The sequence below is a fragment of the Pipistrellus hanaki genome (genome assembly GCF_964339955.1).
Source record: "Pipistrellus hanaki genome assembly, chromosome: 14".
NCBI lineage: Eukaryota > Metazoa > Chordata > Mammalia > Chiroptera > Vespertilionidae > Pipistrellus > Pipistrellus hanaki.
The window spans coordinates 39,113,309-39,136,768 of NC_140516.1; the positions used below are offsets into that span (position 1 = coordinate 39,113,309).

Consider the following 23,460-nt stretch of genomic DNA (forward strand, 5'->3'; position numbering starts at 1 on the left):
GGATGCTGTTTAGCACAGTGGAGCTGAACAGATTGTTTTGGGGGCTTTGGAGGCCTTTCTTCCTGCAGGGAGGCAAATGTTGCCTAGTGATCACATCTGAGCAAAGGAGTCAGGAACACTAAGTTCTAATCTGTTTAGTATCTGTTTCATGATCCTTAGGAAGTAAATCACTTCCTTCTATACCTCCACTCCCTTCCCCAACAAATGGTGCTAAAAATAATGAATTGTCACCCAGGAATGCAGCAGGGTGAAAGGGTAAGAAGGACTGTGATCCCTAGATAAATGTCGAATATAAAATGCCAGTATAGCTGGCACCGGTTTGGCTCAGTGGATAGAGCGTCGGCCTGCGGACTGAAAGGTTCCGGGTTCCATCCTGGTCAAGGGCATGTACCTTGGTTGTGGGCACATCTCCAGTAGGGGGTGTGCAAGAGGCAGCTGGTCGATGATTCTCTCATCGACGTTTCTAACTCTCTATCCCTCTCTCTTCCTCTCTGTAAAAAAAATCAATAAAATATTTAAAAATAAAAATAAAAAAATTAAAATAAAATAAAATGCCAGTATAAATCTGCCTTTATATCAACCTATGTTTTTAGACCGTGGAAAGTTGCATTATTTAAATGCAGGCTGCCTCCCTAGTGCACTTCTGCCTGAAGTGGTAGTAAAATAAGCTGACTCCATGAAGCTCTGTTCAAAGGTTTCCTTTTCCAGCAACTACATACTTCTCTCTAAACATTCTACTCATTTTTTGGTTAATGGCTTAGAAACCAGTAGTTTCCATTTTTACTTGGTAAAAAGCAATCCATGTATCTGTAACGTAAGGAAGAAAGAGACAGGAAAAGAGAAATTACTCACCACTCTCTTTCACATCAATAACTAAAATTAAAAGATAATGGCCTGGCCAGTGTGGTTCAGTGATTGAGCATCGACCCATGAACCAGGAGGTCCCTGGTTCTTTTCCCAGTCAGGGCACATGCCAGGTTGTAGGTTTGATCCCCAGTAGGTGACATACAGGAGGCAGCAGATCAGTAATTCTCTCTAATCATTGATGTTTCTATTTCTCTCTCCCTCTCCCATCCTCTCTGAAATCAATAAAAAACATTTTTTTTTTTAAAAGGTGATGGAATTAGCTCAACAGAAGCATTACAACAAACATCCTACTGGGTTCTATTATTATTAGTTCTAAGACCCAAACACAAGACTGTGCTGCTTTAAGAAAATATTGATTGATTATTAATGGAAATTCTAATTCTATTCATTTATTCTCTCAAATGTTTTCTGAGTCACTATCATAACCCAAGTAGTGTATTGAGGATGAAATAATGATTAAAACACAAACCTTGCCCTCTGGGAACTTTTTAAAGGGACAGATATTTAAACAATTCATTGTTCAGACATATGTAAACATAGCAAAACAATGTGATGTGCTAAAGTAGAAGCTCCAAGTGCCACAGTGACCAACATAGTCTTTAGCCTCAAGAAGTTCAGAGAGGAGCCCTAGTCAGTGTGGCTCAGTTTGTTGGAGCGTCATCCAATACATCAAAAAAGTAGTAGGTTCAATTTCCAGTCAGGGCACATACCCAGATTGCAGGTTCGATCCCTACTCAGGGGGAAGGGGGAAGTGGTGGAGGGCTGAGTGCAGGAGGCAACCATCGATACTTCCCTCTCATATTGATGTTTCTTTTCTCTCTCTCTCCCTCTCTCTCCTTCTCTTTCTCTCTCTCTCTCAATTTTTAAAAAATATATTTTTATTGACTTCAGAGAGGAAGGAAGGAGAGAGAGAGAGAGAGAAACATCAATGATGAAAAAGAATCATCGACCGGCTGCCTCCCGCACAACCCACACTGGGGATCAAGCCTGCAACCTGGGCATGTGCCCTGACCAGGAATCAACTATGATCCTGATTCTTAGGTCAATGCTCAACAGCTGAGTCACATGGGCCAGGCTCAAGTCAATTTTTTAAAATGTTTAAAAAGAAGTTCAGAGAGAAAACTGCTAAACTAAAGTACCCAGGAGGAATGCAATATGATCAATAAATACAGAAAAAATATTTAACCAGAGATTAAGATGTTCTGTGAAAACAATAATTTGGAGTCCATGGAACCCAAAATTAACATAGGTATTCCTTTTTTATTTTTTTTAAATATATTTTATTGATTTTTACAGAGAGGAAGGGAGAGAGATAGAGAGCTAGAAACATCGATGAGAGAAAAACATCGACCAGCTGCCTCTTGCACACCCCCTACCAGGGATGTGCCCACAGCCAATGTACATGCCCTTGACTGGAATCGAACCTGGGACCTTTCAGTCCGCAGACCGACGCTATACCACTGAGCCAAACCAGTTTCGGCAACATAGGTATTCTTAACATGAAATCATGGATGGGCTCTCAGAGGGTCCATGAACTCTCTAAAATTATAATTTATATGTGCAAACAGACATTTTTTTGGACACAAAGATCATTCATTACATTCTCAAAGGTAAAGAACTATTTCGCTAGGATTTTATTCTAAAAACCACTTTCTATCTGTATCAGAGGAGAGTTCTAAGGCCTAAGGTTTTACTCAAAATAGGAGATCTGGATAGCTTAGGTGTCAGAGAAGAGCTTCTGAACTTTCCATAACTTGTGGGGAAATAGTGGTTGCTGAAAAGAGGACAACGAGAGAGTCCTTTCCATAGTCTAATTGAAACCAGCTTAAATATATTTCCCCACATACTCAGATGCCATGGTGACAGGCATCGTATAAATAGACGGCGGCAGCAGGGAGTAGGTCACGGCTTGTAGTCAACATATCAGGCAGGATTAACCCCCCAACTAACGCAGCTGGCTTGTCCTTGTCCATGAGACAAAGCCTGGGAATTCCATATAAGAATTTAGAGGGAGACCTATGGCTATCTCCCCAATAACAAAAAGCTACAATAGCCAACATCATAGAAATAAAAATCACTCAAAGCGCAGGGATATTAAACAACCACATCCCATATAACAGAGGCATTTTGATCCTAGCTGACTGCTTCCTAGACACCCAAGGACTTCTGAATGTCTAATCTAACACCACATATGCCTTATCAGTCTTATTAATAAATAAAATTGAATTAAAGTTTGCAGCTCATGTATGGACAAGTAACTATACATATAAGCCTATTTGCCATGATGAGTTTCAACAGCTCCCTCAAATAAATAAGTCTAGAAGGCAAAGGAAGAGTGAAAACATGGGCATACCATTATATGAGGGTGGCACCAGCCAAAGAACAGGTGGATCCTCCAGTCACATTTGTATTCACTGATTGCAATATTATACGTTATTATGGGCTCTGATGCATCACGTTAGTGTGATATTTTGCAGTTTTCCTTAACACCTGCTGCTCTACATCTCACTGTATGCTCCATGTATGAACACATGGAGTCAGGGTTCCAGGAGGGCTCTTTCAGTCTATCTAGGAAAAGAAGATAACCTCACTTGGCAGAGGGCTCTAGCACAAATGCCTATGCTTTAGAAGCAAGCAGTCATCCACTAATGGCACTCAAATATACCTCCTCTACACTTATCCAGGGCCTTAGGCTGTCAATCCATCAATTCTGAGATAGCACATAATTATAAACATGGCTGACATCACAGAAGTACTCAAGGACATCAAGTCAACTGACCAACATAGAATAGTCTCCTGACCCACAATTTCCTAGCCAGATGGGGAAATGTAAGAGTCAGAAAAGATAAATATAAAAGACATTTTTAAATTTCTTTAAAAGACGATTGCCTCTTTAAACAAAAATGATAGCCATGAACTGAGGGGTTAATAACCTATATAAAAGTAAAATGTATGACGATCATAGCACCAAGGACAGGATATAAGGTAAAGGGAGGCGAACAATGGGAAGCCCAAGGCCACAGTGAACAGGAGAAGGCAATGTGGAACCGGCAATGTGAAGAGTGCAATAAGGAAGAAGACGGCAGATGATGAGGATGGGAGAAAATCCAGAGAAATCCCAGGGGCCAGAAATATGATAGCCAGGATAGAGAGGAAAGAAAACAGAATAACAGAAAATAAAACCAGAAGAGAATCAAAAACAAGCAAAACCAACTACTTCCACCAACTCTTCAGTTACAATATGTAACTTCATGTCAGTTACATACATAAGATTTGTACTTGATATAAATAAATCCTAAAACTGTAACAACAGGGTTGCATCGTTTTTGTGTTTCTCTCTAATCCTAAATTTCAGAGCTTAACAATCATATAGCTCAGTGTTTTTCAACCTTTTTTGGGCAAAGGCACACTTGTTTCATGAAAAAAATCACAAGGCACACCACCATTAGAAAATGTTAAAAAATTTAACTCTGTGCCTATATTGACTATATATAAAGTAATTCTCTTGAATAGGAATCAAACACAAAGAAAGTATTTTATAATTACTTTATTATGAAATATTAAGTAAACAAAATAGTGAAAAATTATAAAATTCTTGCCTTGTCTGCACCTACGGCACACCAGGCAACATCTCGCGGCACACTAGTGTGCCGCGGAACAGCGGTTGAAAAACGCTGATATAGCTAATAATATTCACAGGCAAATTTAGTAGTCCTTTATATTAAAAAGAATTGTTCCTAAGAAATTCTACTAATTTTAGTTATTTCAATCTTTTTTTACCTCTCCTTAGCTCTTCGGTCTTTCAGACATTCCCTCAGTCTGAAACACTCACAAAAAAATGCTGCTATTGCCATTTAGTGTTATTCTCCTACTCCCCCTTCACCACCATAGGCCTTAACTGCAAAGATCTTGCTAATCCATTAATTAAAAATCTCTACTTCCCATTATGGACGACTAAATTTAGAAAGCCAAACTGGGTTGGGAGGAAACAACAAGTCACAACAAGTGAAATAAATTCAATAGAAGAGGGCAAGATTACTGATCCTTTTCTTCTTTTCTTAAAAAGCCTCTGACACTAATACACCCTCCACTGCTGAGACTACAGAGAAAGTCTCCCAGGGTGGGGTAACCATTCATCACTATAATTATCTGGAGAAGACTTATTGTGCCATCAGGTCACCAAAGCCATAGGACCTATCAGCAAATGAATGAATGCCTCGGGGAATATGTCTCTCCTCTGCTTTCCTGTAAGCTCCATTTAAATTGCACCAAAGGGGTGGCAATTGAGCATTAATTGTACCCTTAGAGAAGAGCCACTTCCCGCCTGCAGACAGGGCAGTGGCTTTACTGGGCTACCGAAGGATACAAAGGCAAAAGTAAACACTGTAATTTGCTGTTTTTGTCTCTGGCACAGGGGGAGTGTACCATTGACACTGTCTGTAAACAGTAATAACGCCAGATGTAACACAAAGAACAGGATTCCCCCAGCTCTCCGCCCCCTCTGCACCCCCTTCTCCCCATGACATTCCTCCTGAGATTACTCATCTTGAAGAAACACACAGAAGCCTCCCTATAGTCCATATGCTGCTACCAAATGGAACTGAGGGAGAATCCAAGTTTGTACTGACTACTCTCTCTTACTCAAAGGAAGAAGCATTGGAACTCAATAAATATTCAACTGTTTCTAACAGCTGGAAAAAAAAAAAAAAAAAAAAAAAAAAAAAAAAAAAAAAACCAGGGAAGAGAGAGAACAAGAGACTATGGAATAGATATGTGACATGCTCGGGTCTGGATTAGAACAAGGCTGAAATGACAAAAAATATAAATGAAAATACAAGTATCCTAAACAAACTAAAAAGTTTTTTTTAAAAATCATTTTGTGCTCCAGCCTAAAAGCTCACAAAAGATATAGGAAAAGAGGAGGAATTAAAAACATCAAGTTACCTGACCAGAGTTCCCGCCAGGTGTAATGCAGGCGCACTCTACACTTCTTCTGGTAACAAAGCAGCTTATGTACTACCTGAATGCAGCGTCTGCAACAGAGAAAGAGAAAAGCTGGGATAAGCCTAAGAATATAGTGCAACTCGCCAGAGATACCCTTTCTTTAGTGAGGCAACTTTGCTGAGGCCACTAAGATGCTGGCTATAAATCAGTAGACATGCAAAAGAAAGGAATGCCTACCTGCAGCCTTCCAGTGAGTAACCCCCCAATCCCTCCCACACACACTGCTGATATTAAAAATATTTTGCAAACAATAGAGAAATGTAAATTAATAAATAAATCAATATATATATTAAAAACTTTAATTCCTTTCTTCTCTACATAAACTGCATCAAAGCTACTTTCCAAGAGATAAAAATTATAGTGTAAATCATCCTAATAATTTCCAAATCATTTGTTCATCATAGAAATTGTGGTGTGATCTCTCCTGTATGATGCAGTTGTCACTAGCTACAGAAAACCCTTACTTGAGCCATGATTTAACTTAGGAATATACAAACTCTCTTATCAATTTCTCCATTAAATCGATAGTCATTAGGTACCTGGTGCTGAAAGCTTTGTTGCAGTCAGCTAGGGTGGTTGGATGCTGCTCATGTGTGACCACCCCTGCACAGTACATTCCAAGATGCCAGCACTTCTCACATGGCCTGGATGGAGACAACCTGCCTGCCCCTGGCTCTTTGGAGAATGCTTTCTCTACACTGAGCCACTGTGGAGCAGCAGTGAGATACAAACTAGGTCCCCCACCCCTGCTGCCACCACCTTCTGGTTAAAGGCTACTGATATCCACTCCTGCACTGTTCCTGCCTCTGCAGCTACCCAGCACGTGACATCATTAGCCTTGTGGTCTCAACTTACACTATTTACCAAGCAGAACAAAAATTTTAACACTGCTACTACCTTAAAATTATATATTGGCTGAATGACTCCAAATTTCATTCATGCATATGTCAACATAAGACACAATTTAACCTGAAATATTCTTGTAAGGTCCCCTGAAGTCTCTACATTCTTCTGGTGCCTACCCACAGATTTGGAGCTTTTTGACTTAGTAAGAGTCCAAGTTTTCATTATAAGAGGAACTTAAAGGAGAGTTTATTCCTCAGACTATTTCCCCGCAGTCCTAAATCTTATGACAGCAGTGGGGATGGCAGCAAGAATCAAGGATTACAGCCAGGAGTGGAAACTGCCTGGGTTTTCCCATTTCTTTCTTTCTCAGTTCTTTTCTTTCTACCTTCCCTCCATCCTTTCCTCCCTTCCTCCCTTCTTTTCTTTCTCTCTCTCTCTCTCTCTGTCTCTGTCTCTCTGTCTCTTTTTTCTCTGTATAAGCGCCTTCTTCCATTATTACTTACCTATAGTATTTATATACAGATGTAAAATTATTTCATTTCTGACCCAGATCCTGGCTTTGAGTATTAAGTCTTTCTACACTCCATACTTCTTCATATTTCACCAGGAGGATTATAAAGTTATTTGAAATGGTCGAAATTCATTTTGATTTCAACTTCTCATTCTGCTGTTTGCTTCTAAAAAGCAGTACATAATAATAAGTAGAGCAACAATCTGGCCTGATGCCCAGCTGGGAGCAGATAAGTTCACCTAAAAAGGATTTGATGCTCCAAATGCTAAAAACTGGAAAAAGGATTGGAAGAGGGAGGAATATCTGAAAATATGCCCATAGGCAATAATGAAAAAAGTGAATTCAGCCCAAGGCTGGGGCTTTCTGCTCAGCCTCAGTCAGCTTGATGCCTCATTATCTTCTCCATCTTCCCTTACCTTAGCACATTAAATTAGGGAGCAGATGGGAGAAAGCAAGGAACTATAGAAGGTTAGGAGGGGTCTAAAGAAAGTATTTAATGTAGACCAGGTTCATTGGCTAGGACAGTAGTCGGCAAACCGCGGCTCGTGAGCCACATGAAGCTCTTTGGCCCCTTGAGTGTGGCTCTTCCACAAAATACCACAGCCTGGGCAAATCTATTTTGAAGAAATGGCATTAGAAGAAGTTTAAGTTTGCTGAAACCGGTTTGGCTCAGTGGATAGAGCGTCAGTCTGCAGACTGAAAGGTCCCAGGTTCGATTCCGGTCAAGGGCATGTACCTTGGTTGCGGGCACATCCCCAGCTAGTCGATGATTCTCTCTCATCGATGTTTCTACCTATCTATCCCTCTCCCTTCCTCTCTGTGAAAAATCAATAAAATTATTAAAAAAATAAAATAAAATAATTGTGAGAGACCATCAGATCTCCTCAGGAGGTAGGAATCTCCTAGCTGGGCCACTATATACATAATCTGTCTAGTTAACAAAGTTCTGGCCAGGCTGCTAGGACAATGTAAGCTGAAAAGGGACCAGAAGCTCTATCTCTCTGGCCTTTTTCTACCTCCTAACTGCTGTTAGTCCATATCTTTGGATTAAAACAGCCACTCACGATCACTGCTTCAATGCATCAGCCCTCTTCCTCATGCAATGTGCCTATAAGTGATAATGAAGATATGTGCAGAATCCAAATTGTGGTTATATTTTTCCCCCCTTCTGGAAAGATGTATATTATAAATCCACACCGTAAAATGCTCCCTGACACTTCTCCACACAAATTTGTTTTTTCTGAAGTATACACAGAAATTTTGTGACTACAAATGTCCTATCACTCAACTATAAAATAGATTTGCACACATTAAATAAACCACAGTCTCACTCATTTGTGGAATATAATGAACAACATAAACTGGTGAACAAAAATAGATCCAGACACATAGAAAAATCGAAGAGACCATCAAACCTCAGAGGGAAGGCAGGGGAGTGTGGGAGGGGGGATAAGAGATCAACCAAAGGATGTGTATGCATGCATATAAGAATAACCAATGGCCAAGACTGGTTTGGCTCAGTGGATAGAGCGTCGGCCTGCGGACTCAAAGGACCCGGGTTCGATTCCAGTCAAGGGCATGTACTTGGTTGCGGGCACATCCCCAGAGGGGGGTGTGCAGGAGGCAGCTGATCGATGTCTCTCTCTCATCGATGTTTCTGGCTCTCTATCCCTCTCTCTTCCTCTCTGTAAAAAATCAATAAAAAAAAAAAAAAAAAAAAAAAAGAATAACCAATGGAAGCAAACAGTAGGGAGTGAGGGCCTTGCTGACGGGCAGGAGTGGGCTGGGAGAGGTCAATGGGGGGAAAAGGAGACATATGTAATAGTTTCAACAACAAAGAATTTATTTAAAAACAAAAAACCATGGTACTTACACATAGAGATCCATAGGAAACTCCTTCATCATGTGTGTTACAATAAATTCTACCATCAGGTCTGAATAGGGAAAGGAGAAAAATTAAATCAATCAGAATTAAATTCATTCCTTGCTTTTGAGTTGGAAAAATACATCTGAGTACACCATGTACTCATACTGAGTGGCATCCATTAAGAACATCTTTATTCACATGAACTTAAAATTTATTTTTACATAAGGCACTTTTGCAACACTTTTCACCACCTGCCACTTGTAAAATAACAAGAAAATTAGTTCACTCTCCTACTTCCAGAAGGATGCCTTGACCTGCCAATAAATTCAGAATCAAGGGAGAGTTCGCTTTACAAGTTTTTCATACCATGGTACTAATACAAAAAGCCAGAGGGGAATCATATTCTGAGAACTCAGTGATGAGGTACTACCTGTTTCCCCGAAAATAAGACAGTGTCTTATATTAATTTTTGCTCCCAAAGATGCGCTAGGTCTTATTTTAAGGGGATGTCTTATTTTACCATGAAGAAGAATATGGTACACATTTATTGTTAAATGAAAATAAAGGAAATTTATTACCTGTATACGGTACGGCAGTACAGTAGTTGTCAACACAAACCAGACAAACTGTGAATCCTACAGTATCAAGAATTTACTCATTTATTCAATGACAATCATGTCATCATCTTCTGGAACATCATCATAACAATCCAATTCCTGGATTTCCTGGTGAATTTCTTGTGACTCCATTTCTTTCAGAATCAGTGGACCAAATCTCTCATGTTTAGCCTAGGGGGGCCTTATTTTTGGGAGGATACCTTATATTTCACTCAGAAGGAAACCTGTAAGTAGGTCTTATTTTCGGAGGATGTCTTATTTTCGGGGAAACACGGTAGTAATCAGAGAGGAAATTATGGATCACATCCATGTAACCAGAGACTCAGCTCTAAAGCAATGTCTATCTCATGTCACTATCAGATATTGACTGAAAAGGTCCATTAGGCTTTGGATCAATAGAAGTTTATTATAGAGTCTTAATTGTTTCTAAAGTCAAGTAGATTTAGGAACTAGGGCTTAATATTCAAATGAAATGAGATTAAGAGTTCAGATAATTCCCCGAGGAAAATGCAACATTCCAACAAAATTATCTAAGATATAACTGTCAGTCTCATCTCAGTTTATTTACTCAGAGGAAGTTTTGCAGGCCTTGAACTTCAAGACTCCTGGCCAGCTGACATAACCATTTCAACCAAGAAAGGGAGGGAAGAATTTGAAATCTTGATCAGGAATAAGATATTTTACAAATGTAAATCATGTCTCAAGCTTAGACTTAGTCATCTATCTCCTTAAAAATATCTTTTTCTTTGAACAAGAGCACCCTTTAATTGAGCATTTTATTCATTGGAACTGCTTTACCAAACTCAACAAAAAATATGGTTTCTTAGGCCAGGGAAGAAACATAACTAATAAAAAATTCTCTGAGGAAGAAGTATATCAGCCAGTATTTATGGCTCATCTTAATCATAAAAACCTGTCACTGACTCAGAAAAATGCAATTATGATGCTACTCACCCAGGACTGCACATACTAACGGACGGCAGGGAAGGTTCTTGTCCGCTGCCTTCTTCCTGTGCCGCATAGGCTTCACACAGAAAGAAATGAAATGAATAGGCGTCTGAATTGACATCCAATGGTTCATCACCATGGGTTTCATGCCAATAACATCACTACTACAGAGATGCTATCTTTTCTGGGGGGGGGGGGGGGGGAGGACCAAAACGCTACTCAGTTATCAATTCAAGCCTATGGTAAAAACACAATTCACAGCAAAATAACAGCCCCAAAGTGTACTGGGAGATATTACACAATGGGAAAGCTGTTGTTTTTTACTTTGATTTTACAAGCGACATTACTAACAATAAAAAGAGGTATGCTAATATTTTTCATCGATAAAATAATAAGGAAAAAGGGGGACAAAGGGACTGTGTAAAGGCAGCAACAGAGGCAGTTACAAAAAACAAAAGTAGCCCAGCCACTGTGGCTCAGTGGTTAAGCATCAACCTATGAAACAGGAGTTCATGGTTCGATTCCTAGTCAAAGCACATGTCCAGGTTTCAGGCTAAATGCCCATAGGGGGCATGCAGGAGGCAGCTGATCAGAGAGTGATTCTCATCATTGATGTTTCTATTTCTCTTTCCCTTTTCCTTCCTCTCTCTGAAATTAATAAAAACATATTTTTTAAAAAATATTTTTTTAAGTAAGTTTCAGATATAAACCTCTATGTGATATTTTTTAACATACCTCCAAGTTTTAGGAAATTTCCAGATCCTTCATATTCTATTTCCCTCACTACTTAGATGAATAAGCAAAGCAGCATTTAGTCTTAACTAGCCAAAGATCATAGTACATTTTGAAAACAAAAGGCTTAGGACCATCTCCTTGTTAAAATCTATGTTACTTATACATTCTAATACTACTACCATGGGTAATAATCCATCCTCTCTTGAGTAAGAAACAGCTCCATGACACACACAAAAATCCTGACAACAGGCATGGGTTTGTTGAGTAACAGTCAAGCAAGAGCCCTTTAGCACAATATTCCACCCACATTTGTTGTAAGTAGGATCAAGTTCATCTACCCCAATCCTGCCAATACAAAAATAAATTTCCTCTAAGAAAAAACAAGAAGCAAAAAGTCATACCTACCATTTTATGTAAGTTTACTCGAAAATTCATGTTGTCATCATGCAAAAATGCATTGGCATACTGATCCTAATAAAAATAAAAATAGAGAGACAAAGTAAGGAATAAGAGCCATACTTCAGTTTATAATCTATCACACTTCCTACAAATCCTTGGTCTTTAAGAACTACTTTCAAGGACCAATTGGAGAGCTAACAGGATGAACCTAGAGCCTTTATGTCAAACCCTACTTAAGCCATGAGATTTGACTATGGAGTAATTCTCAGTATGTCTCTAACTGGCCCAGAAACTCTAAGCAAATTACACACAATAAAAATTAAGGCACAGCCGAAACCGGTTTGGCTCAATGGATAGAGCATCGGCTTGGGGAATGAAAGGTCCCAGGTTCGATTCCGGTCAAAGGGCATGTACCTTGGTTGCGGGCACATCCCCAGTAGGGGGTGTGCAAGAGGCAGCTGATCGATGACACTCTCTCATCGATGTTTCTAAGTATCTCTCCCCCTTCTTCTCTGTACAAAATCAATAAAATATATTAAATTAAAAAAAAAAAAAACTAGCTGTGCAAACCACAGCTTTAAAAAAAAAAAAAAAATTAAGGCACAAGGACTTGGAGCAAATGCTGAGAGGAATCTGTTTTCCTATTTTTTCTTCCTTTCCATCTGCCCAAGGAGCCTACTCTGTTTGTGACAGCTTGGAGGTCTCTATAGGGGCTGCAGGATGCATGTGCAGGCTCCACAGGAGGATCTACAGTTGAGAAGAAAGGTCTGCAGTCCATTGGGAACGGCTTTGGCATAGCAGAAGGAAACTGCTACACAGGCAGCATGGCAGTAGGCAAGACCCTGTCCATCTCTGGCTTCACCAAAGACTGGTGGGCAATCAAAAACATCTTACTATGGATCAGTAATAAACATCCCTTGGCCCTTCCCAACACCTTAGCTGAAGATCTGACATGCTTATAGACTAATTACTAAGAACTGTTACAATTTGTGAAAAGCAACTCCTTTAAAGATTTTCTTAGAGCCCAGCCAGCATGGCTCAGTAGTTGAGCATCAACCTATGAACTAGGAGGTCACAGTTCAATTCCCAATCAGGGCACATGATCTTTTGGGCTTGATCCCCCATGGGGATTGTGCAGGAGGCAGCTGATCAGTGATTCTCATCATTGATGGTTCTATCTCTCTCTCCCTCGCCCTTCCTCTCTGAAGTAAAAAAAATATTTTAAAAAATATTTTCGCCGAAACCGGTTTGGCTCAATGGATAGAGCGTCAGCCTGCGGACTGAAGGGTCCCGGGTTCGATTCCGGTCAAGGGCATGTACCTTGGTTGCGGGCACATCCCCAGTGGGGGATGTGCAGGAGGCAGCTGATCGATGATTCTCTCTCATTGATGTTTCTAACTTTCTATCTCTCTCCCTTCCTCTCTGAAAAAAATCAATAAAATATATTTTAAAATATTTTTTTTCTTAGGATTTTTTTTTAAAGCAATTACACCCAGCCCACTGCTAACCAGCAGCTCTTCTATAACAAGCTATCCCTAACCTAGGGAAAAGAAGGTCATCTTTTCACAGAGAACATAAAAAGGAAAAGAATGAGAGAGATCTCTATTCCACATAGACTACCTTTAATGTTTTAATGAAGGGGAGGTTGAAACTACAAATTTAGCTTTAAAATTGAATCAAATTCTGCCATACCTGTGTTGCCACCAAGATCCAGGGTGAGTTCAGGACTACTAGTAGTTAACCAAGCAAAACTACCTCCTTACAAAGCAAAAGCATCTCTTCTTTAACTCCTCAGACTCTTGTTCATCAAACTGCACTTAGCCCAACTTCACTCACTTTCCAATTGCTTTCTTTGGCTTTTCTCTCCTCCTCCCCCCACACAGAAACCTGAGCTCCTTTATTCATTTTGTGAAGTGGAAAAGACGCAATCTGAGCAGCTTCAAAGGGGCAGGATTATTTTTTCTAGAGTTAGGTCTCTGAAACTGTTACGTATTATATCTCCCTCACCAGTCTAGTCTCAGTGTCTGGCACATAGTAGAGGCTCAATTAATATTTACTGCATGAATTGATTAATTATGACATGAATCGGCCCTGCTCTGTTGCTCAATGGTTAGAGTGTAGGTGCTCAGACTGAAAGATCAAGGGTTCGATTCCCGGTCAAGGGCATGTACTTTGGTTGCAGGTTCAATTTCCGGCCCTGGTCAGGATGTGAGCAGGAGGCAACGAATCAATGTTTCTCTTTCACATTGATGTTTCTCTCTCTCTTTCTCTCCTACCCTTTTCACTCTCTCTTAAAAAAAAAAATAGTAATAAGAGCTAAAAACTTTCAGTTCTCAATTACAGCATGTCATAATTCATTAATTCATGCAGTAAATAATAATTGAGCCTCTACTATGTGCCAGACATTGAGACTAGACTGGTGAGGGAGACATAACACCTGCCATCAGAGCTTACATTTTAGCATAGGGGTGTAGAACTCAATCAGAGAAGGGGCCAAAATCTAAAATCCAGCCTAAATCGCGGGCCGAATGGTTTACTGAACAGTCATAAACTGACAATGTCATAAACTGACAGCAGAGTGCAGTGATGACAGTGCGGTGCGGGCCACATTGCAAGGCCTGGCGGGCTGGATTTGGCCCGCGGGCCTTGTATTTGACACATGTGTTTTAGCAAGAGGAGACAGACAATAAAAAATGGGTATATTTTCTCTCCCAAGCTTTAGGACCCTAAAAGTCAGAAAATGGGTGAAAAGGGCAGAAAAAATAGCACTGTAAGAAATTAGCTAATACCAGAAGATGGATGAAACCTACCTCCGCAATACATGTGAGGATAATCAGGCAGAGTTTGCCACTATGAAGCCGGTGCTCATCTGTAAAATAAAAATAAAACCCTTCTCTCTAAATCATCCAGACCATGTTTCTATTAGAAGTGAATAAAGACGTGTATCATCAAAAAGAACATTCATTCTTTCTTTCCCCACAAAAATTCATGAATTCATGAATCAAGGTTTTACTAGAGTAATTCTTGCTTTTCTTCTAGGCAAAAGAATGCCCCAGAAGATTATTTTTCTTAAATATTCTTGGTAGTCTGATGGACAGCTAACTACCTTCTGAGAGTCATCTAATTACTGTAATGGTTCTACTGTCATGGCCCAAATCATGGCCACGTCCTTTGCTTTCATGTCAGCCCTTTGCTTCTCAATAGTCAGGTCCATTCCCTTTCCAACACTTCCTCATCCACTAGCCATTAGCAACACCATCTATACCCACCTAACTATTCATAGCAAATTGGCAGTGGAATCAGAAAGAAACTAATTGGAGATCAGGGTCAAGCCCATGCTTCTCCTTGCCCTGTGCACATTATTTACAAACAGGAAAGCTGTGAACTGGATCATTCTTCTTCCTGCCAAAGTCATTCACTTTATATACTTACTTAGTACCTACTATACAGCAGGCAGTGCACTGGGCACTGAACAAAACAAAGGACCCCAGTCTCCCAGAACTCACATTCTAGTTATTAAACGAGAAGAAAACAACCTTGAGAGTAAGGCTCTAAGACCACACTCAGGACCAAGAAAGAGCTACTGAATCTCCTCCATTTACCAGATCCATCAAAGCTTCTTTACTTTCAAGGATCTTTGTGGGTGAGGGGGTGAAATGGAGGTAAGAAGAGGTGCACACCAAATTATCCAGAATAGACAAATGGCTTATGATGTTTCAGATTAGCTCTGACAGGACAGATTGAAGTTCATTCTGGAGAGGAGATCTATTAACAGATTACAGTGCTATAGTAAAGTGAGCTAACAGTACTTACCCTAACATTAACCTGCTACTTCCTCAAAGATGGAATCTATCAACTAAAACCTGACAATTAAAAAGCATAATGGAGGTTATAGTCCAGAAATACATTTACCTCTCCTCAGAGATAGGCAGTGCAAAAAGAGTCAGGATGAAAATCCCCAGCTGACATTCCCCACAGCTTACATCAGAGCCCCTGGCAGGGGAAGAGAAGTGCCCTGCCATGCAAAGCTATTATAGATTCACGACACTCTTCCATCTCTACCTCTGGCCACTGCGTTTCCCTGGCATTGTTCTCCCTTCCCCCAAAATCTGATGAACAACTCTATAGCTATTTCTCCACTTTTAAAAATAATGTTTCTTAATGCAAAAATAAGGCATATTTTATTATGAACATTTTTTAATTCAGAAAAGGACAATAAAAACTAAGCTTAATCATACCACCCAGATGTCCTATCTGTTAAGATTTTGGTGAATCAACTTGCAGTCCATGTATAGATATACATGTATTTTTAAATATTTTTGCCTAATGTCTATTTTTAAGATTAAGCAGATTCTCCTTTAAAGTGACAATACTCAAGTCAGAAGAACCTGAGGGGAAGGGGGAAAGACTTTGAAAGCAGAGCCAAATCAAGGGAGAGAGAAACACAAAATTCTGAAGAATTGAGAGGAAAGGAATAACTGAGAGGAAAGGAAACACACAGGTAGCTTCAATGTCATTAATAATTGCTTAAGTTGCCGGGACCGGTTTGGCTCCATGGATAGAGCGTCGGCTTGGGGACTGAAGGGTCCCAGGTTCGATTCCGGTCAAGGGCATGTACCTTGGTTGCGGGCATATCCCCAGTGGGGGGTGTGCAAGAGGCAGCTGATCGATGACTCTCTCTCATTGATGTTTCTAACTCTCTATCTCTCTCCCTTTCTCTCTGTATAAAAATCAATAAAATATATTTTTAAAAAATAATTGCTTAAGTTGAGTGGTAGGGTCACATATGTTCACTTCATTATTACATATTATAATGTATGCTATTTATTATAAACTTCATAACAATATTCATATATATTAAAAGTATATGTATTTATACCTATAATAACAAAAGCATAATATACTAATTAGATCAGACATCCCTCTGGACGACCTTCCAGATGAAGCCAGGGCTGTGAGGGAAAGGCTGTGGGTGCCAGGGGAAAACTGGTGCCAGCAGTCAGAGGAAGGAAGGCCTACTCTTGCACGAATTTTGTGCATCAAGCCTCGTGTGTGTGTGTGTGTGTGTGTAGATAGATAGATAGATAGATAGATAGATAGATAGATAAATAGAGAAGGAAAAAAAGGTAATTCCCAGAAAAGGTGGGGGCATGGGAAGAAGAGCCAAGAATAAATGGCTTCTATGCTCCCCAAAACATAATGAGATCTCTTTATCAAGGGCATGCAGGTCAGGAGCTTAAGAGACAGGAAGAAAGCCAGTCCAATGAAGCCACACAGGAGCCATTTTTGAAATGAATGCTTCATCATACCTAACCTTGCCCCTTGCCATATTTAGGCTGCTTGTTGGCAAAGACCTAATTCAAATTGTGTTTAGAGAAACAGCCTGAGGCAAACCATACTGCAATTAATCTGCCCTCAATTTTGCCTTCCATTTTATGGATGGCAAAATGACCAGGACAAAGAGGTTTATATAATCATTAAAGCTAAAAATGAGTTCCCAGGGCCTCAATTCACTGTGTTATATCAAGCAAAGCTAAAAGATCATTTTCAGGGTCACATCTATAGTTTCTCTTTGCTGCAATATGTTGAGAGAAAGGAACAGGTTACCCCTTCCCATAAAGGAGAAACAATGGCCTCCGGAAATACTGATACACCAGAGTCGTCTTATCCTTGCCTGGCTGATCTCACTTGCCAAGTCCCAGAGGTTCACCATCTCTGCAGCTCCCAATGGACTGCCCTATGTTAGGAGTTTGTGATATGAGCTTCTTTCTCTTGAAAGAGCACCATCACAAGGCATAACAGAAGAAAAAGTCTAAGTTTATAAGGCAGAAATCTCCAAGAGCTAATGCATTATGTACGAGTGTAACAGAATTTAGATTCTGCCCATCCAACTTCCTTTGAATTCTGGTGATTTATTTCCCTTATTTATCTTTTAGTTTTCTAGCTCTGTCTACCAACGTTTACTTCTAACTCCAAAAGACCCCATATCCTGGTCTTACCCTCTTAGCTGCTTTTTGGCTCCATTCTGGAATTACTGAAACCTGCCCAGCCCACCTGGCAAATACTTAATGCCTAAGGGAATCTTAAACTACCTCACAAAGCATTAGTCTCTCCTCAGGGAAAGTAAAGTGACAAAAGCAATAGTATTTTAGCAACTTTGTTTCTGCAAGGAAACTGGATTTTTTTGTTATCTGGGAATTTGAAGCTTATCCATAGACCATAATTTAAGAACCCAAAACAAATTTCAACTACTGAGCAGAGAGAACAGTTGGTTTCTAAAATAGGATTTAAAGATTCTTACAAGAAAGACTAATTTTAAAAAAGAATATACACCAACTTGTTAAGAATAATTAATTCTAAAAAGTTTCATTCCAAAACAATTTCACTTTGCTAGTTAACCATTGCTAGAATGTTTTATCTTTAACAAATACTATTCAAATTACTTCTGTAATTAGGGAAAAAATATCTTTGTAAATGGGAGAAGCCCACTGGATCAACCAGTAGGTACTAAATAAAATGCTAGTTAAAATATTCATTAAGCTGAAACCGGTTTGGCTCAATGGATAGAGCGTCGGCCTGCAGACTGAAAGGTCCCAGGTTCGATTCCGGTCAAGGGCATGTAACTTGGTTGCGGGCACATCCCCAATAAGGAGTGTGCAAGAGGCAGCTGATCGATCTCTCATTGATGTTTCTAACTATCCCTCTCCGTTCCTCTCTAAAAAATCAATAAAATATATTTTTAAAATATTCATTAAAATGCTATGTGTGGCCCAAGGATGTGTGTCTCAGTGATTGAGCATCAAACTATGAACCAGGAGGGGGTGGTTCCATTACCATTTGAGGCACCATGCTCAAGGTTTTGGGCTCAATCCCCGGCAGGGGGAGTGCAGGAGGCAGCCAATCACTGACTTTCATCATTGATGTTTCTATCTCTCTATCCCTCTCCCTTCCTCTCTGAAATAAAAACTATTTTTTTTAAATACTATGTGTGGCTAAGAAACTATCAGTTATGAAAAACATTTTTGGGACAACTGGGAAAAACTAAATACCAATTGAATATTACATGATATTGGAGAATTATTGTTGATTTTCTTAGCTATAATAATGGATATCTTGGAAAAGTCTTTAATTTTGAGATACATGCCAAAGTACTTAAGGTGTGAATGATGTCTACAACTTACCTTAAAATGATTCAGCCAAAATAATAACAACACACAAATAAATTTAGAGACAAACCAAATACGGCAAAATGTTAATGGGTACATGGGTGATCATTGTATGATCCCTTCAACTTCTCTGTTTATTGGAATTTCTTCACTTTTTTTTTTTAATTTCTTCACTTTAAAAAATTGGAGGAAAAGTACTATCTAAAAGGTTTATTTCCAGAGAATCCCACTTATATGAGGTACCTAGAGTAGTCAATTCATAAAGACAGAAAGTAGTATGGTGGGTGGGAGGAAGGTAAATGGAGGTGGAAGAGGGCATAGAGGGGATAAATGGTGATGGAAAAATAAAATAAATAAATAAATAAATAAAATAAAATAAAATAAAATAAAATAAAATAATGGGAACTGAGTTCATGATCAGTAAGGCAAAAAAAGAAAGGAGGGAGGGAAGGAGGAAGAAGGGAAGGAGGGAGGGAGGGAGAAAAAGAGAGAGAGAGTGAAAGAGAGAGAGAGATTGGAATGGTGGTGGGCTGGGGAAAGGAGAGAATATAGAGAATGCAAGTTACTGTTTAACAGAGTTTCAGTTTTGCAAGATGAAAAGAGTTCAGGAGATGGTGGTGATGGCTGCACAACAATGTAAATGTACTTAATGCCACTGAATTGTACAGTTTTGAGTGGTGGGTTTTTATGTTATGTATATTTAGCACAATGAAAAAATAATAGAAATAAATAAAAATTGTGAACACAGATATATCTAGTATAAAGAAAAAAACTGAGTTAAAAAAAACACAAAACTGAGATATATACTGAATGGAATTTGCCAGGTTTCTCCCAATCCTTTTTCACTCCTAGTCCAAAGAATCTACTACCCTACCAACCAATGAAAAGGTCATAGGAAAACAATAAACAGAAAGAACAGGACCCTAAACAGAAACTAAAACTTTCCCATCAACCATTTTTCTCCCAATTTCCACTCTGCATTTCTGGATGGGTACTGACACTTGTATTTTAGGTGTTAAGGAACACAGTCCCTCTGGATCTCACCTCTTCCTACTGTACTCTGTGCAACAGTCCTCTAATTCTCACCACAAGCTGGTGCCTTCAATTCTTGTCCTCAAAAGGGAATTCCCTGAAGTATGCTAATCCCACTTCCCACACAAAGGAGTTTGCATCTACTTACCAAAATCTGCTAAGAAGACTTGCTAGTTTTTGTAGAGACCTTTTTTTTTCCTGTTCTATTTTGTAGCACTCCCCCTCCAGCTCCAGGTTTTCCTAACACCACCTATCTGCCATCTGGCAGTGAGAAATCACTGTTTTCTAGCAATCAGGGCCATCACCCTGTACAGGAGGCCCCAATAGTTCATCTGTGGAAGCTTCAAAATATTAATGTTGCTCCTTGATTCTAGCTAAGAATTCTGCCACACCCTCTGCTTTCTGAGCCCCCAAAGCAGCATGCCTTCCTTACCTTTGGTGTCCTGCATGACAATAGAGCTATATTTTAAGAAGGTTATCAGTAGATTACTGGTCTGTACATCTGCATCCAGTGGGAGTTCCACAGAACTTATAACTGCAATAGAATAATGAAATGCAGTTAGCCTATATTACTTAACACTTCTATCTCCATAGCTAATTTCCAGCAGCAGACAAGGAAATCACTAAATAAGCCTTTTTTTTTTTTTTTCCCCCAACAGAGAGACCAAGTGCTTATCATAAAACCTGGAGTCCTTCCTACTTCCAAGATTAACCCAATGCTCTTCTCTCCTATCCAGGAGGGCCAGTCTTCATGAACAGTGCTTTTATCCCAACATCCTAAGAAGGGTATTTTTTTCAGTTACAGTTACATTCAATATTATTTTGTATTAATTTCAGGCATACAGCACAGTGTTTAGACAATCACACACTTTTCAAAGTATTTCCCCCAATATTTCCAGTACTAAAAAGGGTATTTTGATTCCGCTTCTAACTCCAAATAACACCAAAAGATTCAGAGTCCTTCTTAAAGGCACTTTGATTTGTACCTAAGGGTAAGATCTGTACTGAATATAAAATGAGTTTTGCTTTGATGACTCTCCTGCTTAAAATAAATGACAATTCTTTCTTAATAAGGAGATATCTTGCTCAATTTTGAAAATAAGCATTTAGGCTGGAAATACCCAAGATCGAAGGCAGAACTACATTCAAATGATATTCCTTAGTCCCTTACCCGCAGTGAAAGGGAGCCTAAAAGGAAATCCCAGAAAACAGGACATATAAACTGACTTTTATACACCCAGCTGCTTGCTGTTTCCCAAAGAAACTACCCCTCCACATTTTCTAAGTCACAGTCCCAATGACCAGTGAAGGACCAGACCAGGGTTGACCTGCGCTGAACAATCTTATGTAAATTCCCCAAGTTTCTAGGACTTTAAATTAGACTTACACGTTTTGTTAAGTGCTTTTATACTAAGACACAATATATAAGCAAAAGGAGGCTCATAATAGTCCAGACAAGTTGAGAATCAATAGCTTTCTACTGTATTTCCATCCATGAAGACTCAACTGAGTTTGGGATATTATTCATAATATGCATTAATACTATAATGGATCCCTTTGGAGTTATTATGATATATGCACAGAATGTTTATTAACAATGGGAAGTACTTGCATATTATCAATCCATAATACAGAGCAAGCACAGCAAAAAGCCTCATGAGAAGAAATTAGCATGCTTCACCCATGGCAGTTTTCCCACAGTTCAGCCCCCAAGAACAAATAAAAGACAAATATAGCCCTAGCCAGTTTGACTTAGTGGATAGAGTGTCGGCCTGTGGACTGAAGGGTCCCGGGTTTGATTTCAGTCAAGGGCACATGCCTGGTTTATGGGCTCAATCCCCAGGTAGCCAATCAACGATTCTCTCTTATCATTGATGCTTCTATCTCCCTCTCCCTTCCTCTCTGAAATCAATAGAAATATATATATTTTTAAAAAGACAAATATAGCCAAAACTGGTTTGGCTCAGTGGATAGACGTCGGCTTGCGGACTGAAGGGTCCCAGGTTCGGTTCTGATCGGGGGGGCATGTGTCTTGGTTGCAGGCACATCCCCGGTAGGGGCAGTGCAGGAGGCAGCTGATGGATGTTTCTCTCTATTCCTCTCTCTTCCTCTCTATAAAAAAAATCTATAACATATATATTTTTAAAAATAAAAATAAAAAGACAAATATATTTTTATTTTGAAACTAGAGACCACATGCATGAAATTCATGCACTGGGGGGTGTCCCTCAGCCCAGCTTGCACCCTCTCCAATCTGGGATCCCTCTCACAATCTGGGACTGCTGGCTCCTAACCACTCGCCTGCCTGCCTGCAGGATTGTGCCTAACTGCTTCTGCCTGCCAGCCTGATCACCCCCTAACTGCTCCCCTGCCAGCCCGATCACCCCCAATTGTCCTCCCCTGCTGGCCCAACTGCCCCCAACTGCCCTGCCATGCCAGCCTGGTCACCCGGTAGAAGCCACGCAGAGCAACAGCGGGGACCTATCCCCCCAGCGGGGCTGAGGGAACTCCGGGGAAGCCGCGCAGAACAGCAGCCACAACCTGCCCTCTAGCAGGGCTGAGGGAACCCAGGCGGCAGGTACATGGAGTGGCCACTGGAGCTCCCACCACCCCACATGGCCACAGCGACTGAGGTGGCCAGCATACGGAACAGCTGGCCCCGACACCCCTGTGCACGCCACCATCTTATGATGGTGTTATGGAGTGAGAATTAATTTGCATATTACCTCTTTATAATATAGGATACTAAAAGGTCTTAATTTATGCTACAGGTAAATGACCTGAAACTGTCATTTCAAACTACTAAAGCCTATTTTGAAGCTCAGAGCCCATAATCATTCTTCTGTCCAATACATCTAACTTTTAAATGGGACTTTTTTCCCCATCCACTCACAGCAATAACTGGAAAACTATCTGTATATATAAAAGCCAGCAACTGGAATGCCGAACAACTCAAACGACTGGTTGCAATTATATACACTGTGGCAGCCAACCAGCCTGATCAGGGCCCAACTCGGCCTCCTGAACCTCCCACAGCCCCTCCCCCTGTCCGGGCCAGCCTCCGAACAGCCCCCCCCCAAAACCTGATTGTAAGTGGGGATGACCAACCAACCTCCTACAGCCCCCCTACCAGCCCCACCCCTAATAAGCCCCTCCATCGGGGCAGAGCCAGCAGATCTCTCTCGGCTTCTCTCCCCCACCAGCCTGGCTCTGATCAGCCCCCATTAGGATGGACCAGCCGGACCCCACCCATGCACAAATTCATGCACCAGGCCTCTAGTCTTACGTAATATGTAGAAATATAAAAGTATATGTATTTTTACTTTACCAGAAAGTCCTCTTATGACAAGGCTGAGTTGTCAAATGTCAAGTCTGAGCTGAGAACAAATGTTACAGCTAAACTGTTGGCTTTGAGTGATATACCTTTAAATATAACTGAGCTACTGAACACTACTATAATTAAAAAGC

At 40.1% G+C, this 23,460-nt stretch overlaps 1 protein-coding gene across 1 annotated transcript in view; it reads right to left on the minus strand.

The window, feature by feature from the left end:
* ARMH3 (armadillo like helical domain containing 3) overlaps nt 1-23,460 on the minus strand; it is a 142,322-nt gene that overhangs the window by 80,017 nt on the left and 38,845 nt on the right. Inside the window, exons 15-20 of the mRNA XM_084903773.1 lie at nt 20,426-20,527; nt 14,605-14,663; nt 11,801-11,866; nt 10,667-10,736; nt 9,102-9,162; nt 5,812-5,900 (exon numbers count right to left, since the gene is read on the minus strand). Of these exons, the coding sequence (XP_084759899.1) occupies nt 5,812-5,900; nt 9,102-9,162; nt 10,667-10,736; nt 11,801-11,866; nt 14,605-14,663; nt 20,426-20,527 (447 nt within the window). The remainder of the gene's footprint in view (nt 1-5,811; nt 5,901-9,101; nt 9,163-10,666; nt 10,737-11,800; nt 11,867-14,604; nt 14,664-20,425; nt 20,528-23,460) is intronic.